Source organism: Cynara cardunculus (assembly GCF_001531365.2).
Source record: "Cynara cardunculus var. scolymus isolate 2C chromosome LG 3, CcrdV1, whole genome shotgun sequence".
Taxonomy (NCBI): domain Eukaryota; kingdom Viridiplantae; phylum Streptophyta; class Magnoliopsida; order Asterales; family Asteraceae; genus Cynara; species Cynara cardunculus.
The window spans coordinates 2303540-2305391 of record NC_037530.1 but is presented as its reverse complement, the minus strand read 5'-3'; the positions used below and the strand labels follow the sequence as shown (position 1 = coordinate 2305391).

At 28.6% G+C, this 1852-nt stretch overlaps 1 protein-coding gene across 1 annotated transcript in view; it reads right to left on the bottom strand.

Moving 5' to 3' along the window:
* LOC112510331 (3-oxo-5-alpha-steroid 4-dehydrogenase 2-like) overlaps positions 1-1399 on the bottom strand; it is a 3753-nt gene extending 2354 nt beyond the window's left edge. The window contains exon 1 of the mRNA XM_025115718.1: positions 994-1399. Coding sequence (XP_024971486.1) covers positions 994-1314 — 321 coding nt within the window. The 5' untranslated portion in view covers positions 1315-1399. The remainder of the gene's footprint in view (positions 1-993) is intronic.
* Positions 1400-1852: the final 453 nt, after the last annotated feature.

Below are 1852 nucleotides of genomic sequence, written 5' to 3'. Positions count from 1 at the left end.
TTTTCAAACCGTAGGTATTGGATTGATATTGGGTTACTATTATTTGAACCCAACTCAAAGTAGAAAATTATTTTAATGTGATAATTGTGTGAAAATAAATGATGTATCATAAATTAAATAAATAACTATAAGAGTATAAATCGTAAATATTAAAAATATTTTTTCATAGTATATATAATATATAATAATATAATTAAGTCCAAAACTATTCAATATTGGACTTATTTCGAAGGTATTAACGAGACGATTATAACAGTGTAACTTGTTAARATGAACAAGATGAATAAATGGTATGAGAATGCTTCTTGAGAGGTTAATTTCGTTGTTAGATCTAATTTTAGTTAATATAAAATTATGTTTTTCAATATGATAATGGTGTAAAATGAAAATTGAAAAAATAAATTATGTACTATAAATTAAATAAATAATTATAAAAGTATAAAATATAAATATTAAAAATATTTTTTCATATTATATATAATATATAATAATATAATTAATTCAAAAACTGTTCAATATTGGACTCATTTTGAAGGTATTAACGAGACAATTATAATGATGTAATTTATTAAAATAAAAATATATTTTTTAAACATGTTATAATTGATATATAATTATATGTATTAATTTGATAAAGGTGTAAAATGAAAATTTTAAAAGAAAATGATATAAAATAAATTAATTATCTAATTACAGGAGTATAAAATGTAAATTTAAAATTAAAATTTAAAAAATTCGATGAATGTGAGGGTGTGAGTGAGAGAAAGATGTGAGGAGGAGGGGGTGGGAAGTGACATAAGGAGCAAAATAATAGCCATAGGTCCACAAAAGTCACATACCCAGCTAATTAGACAAAAAAAATTACACTTTCAACCCTTGTATAAAATTTTTTTACATTTTTCACCAGACAGTAAAAGAAATTACATTTTTCACCCAGGCGCGAATTTTTGTTTAAAATCGTGGAGAAACAAAGGGAAACAAGGAAGTAAATACCTCCAGATCTCGCTTGAAGAAATGAAAAGTAACAGCAAACTTGAGCAAAAGGAATCTGAGATCGCCGGTGGCCGGAAATACGAAGAAGGAAAGAAGTCCGGCGAGGAAGGCTGGCGTGTAGAAAATCAAAAAACCTGTTCTGCCTGATACCTTGATACCTTGATCGGAATTGGAGGTTGCAAATTTGGAATACTGAAGATGATTTCCGATGAGTTCTGCAAGACCTAAGTAAGCCGTAAAGATCAGAGCCACCACCGTCGCCGCCGTTACCCAAATCGATGGTTCATCGAACATGAACTTCTCCAACACCGGTATCTTCATTCTGTGTCCGAGAGGGTTTGAATACAATTTAATAAGTATAAATGGCTTTGGAATTTGTGTTGTAGATATATACAACTCAACTTGTTTGAAGCAGTATTCACACACATTTGTTATTTTAATAAATGCACGTCGTGTTGGAAAACATTGGGTCCCTCTATCAATATCATAGAAATATGTTGGAGCACGGGTTAAATGATGCGAGTCGAGTCCGAGTATTAATATATTTAATTCGATCTTGACAGTCATTTTTCAAGCTCAAAAGTTCACAAACAGTTAAAAACTAAACTCGATTGCAATTTTTTAAACTCAAACTGCAACTTAAATCAAGGTTGAAGTCAAACTCGAATCAAGCTCATCTATTGAAATTTTAGGGTCTTTTCTTATACATTTTAAAACTTGAAAATATTCTCTTAATTTTTATAAAACTAAAAGGATCTACTTCAAACTTCATCATCAAAAGCAAAGTTAAAAGTTTCATTCTTTTCTTTTTTTTATAACATATTTTCTCCATTTCTTTATCATCTTTCTTCCAACGTGG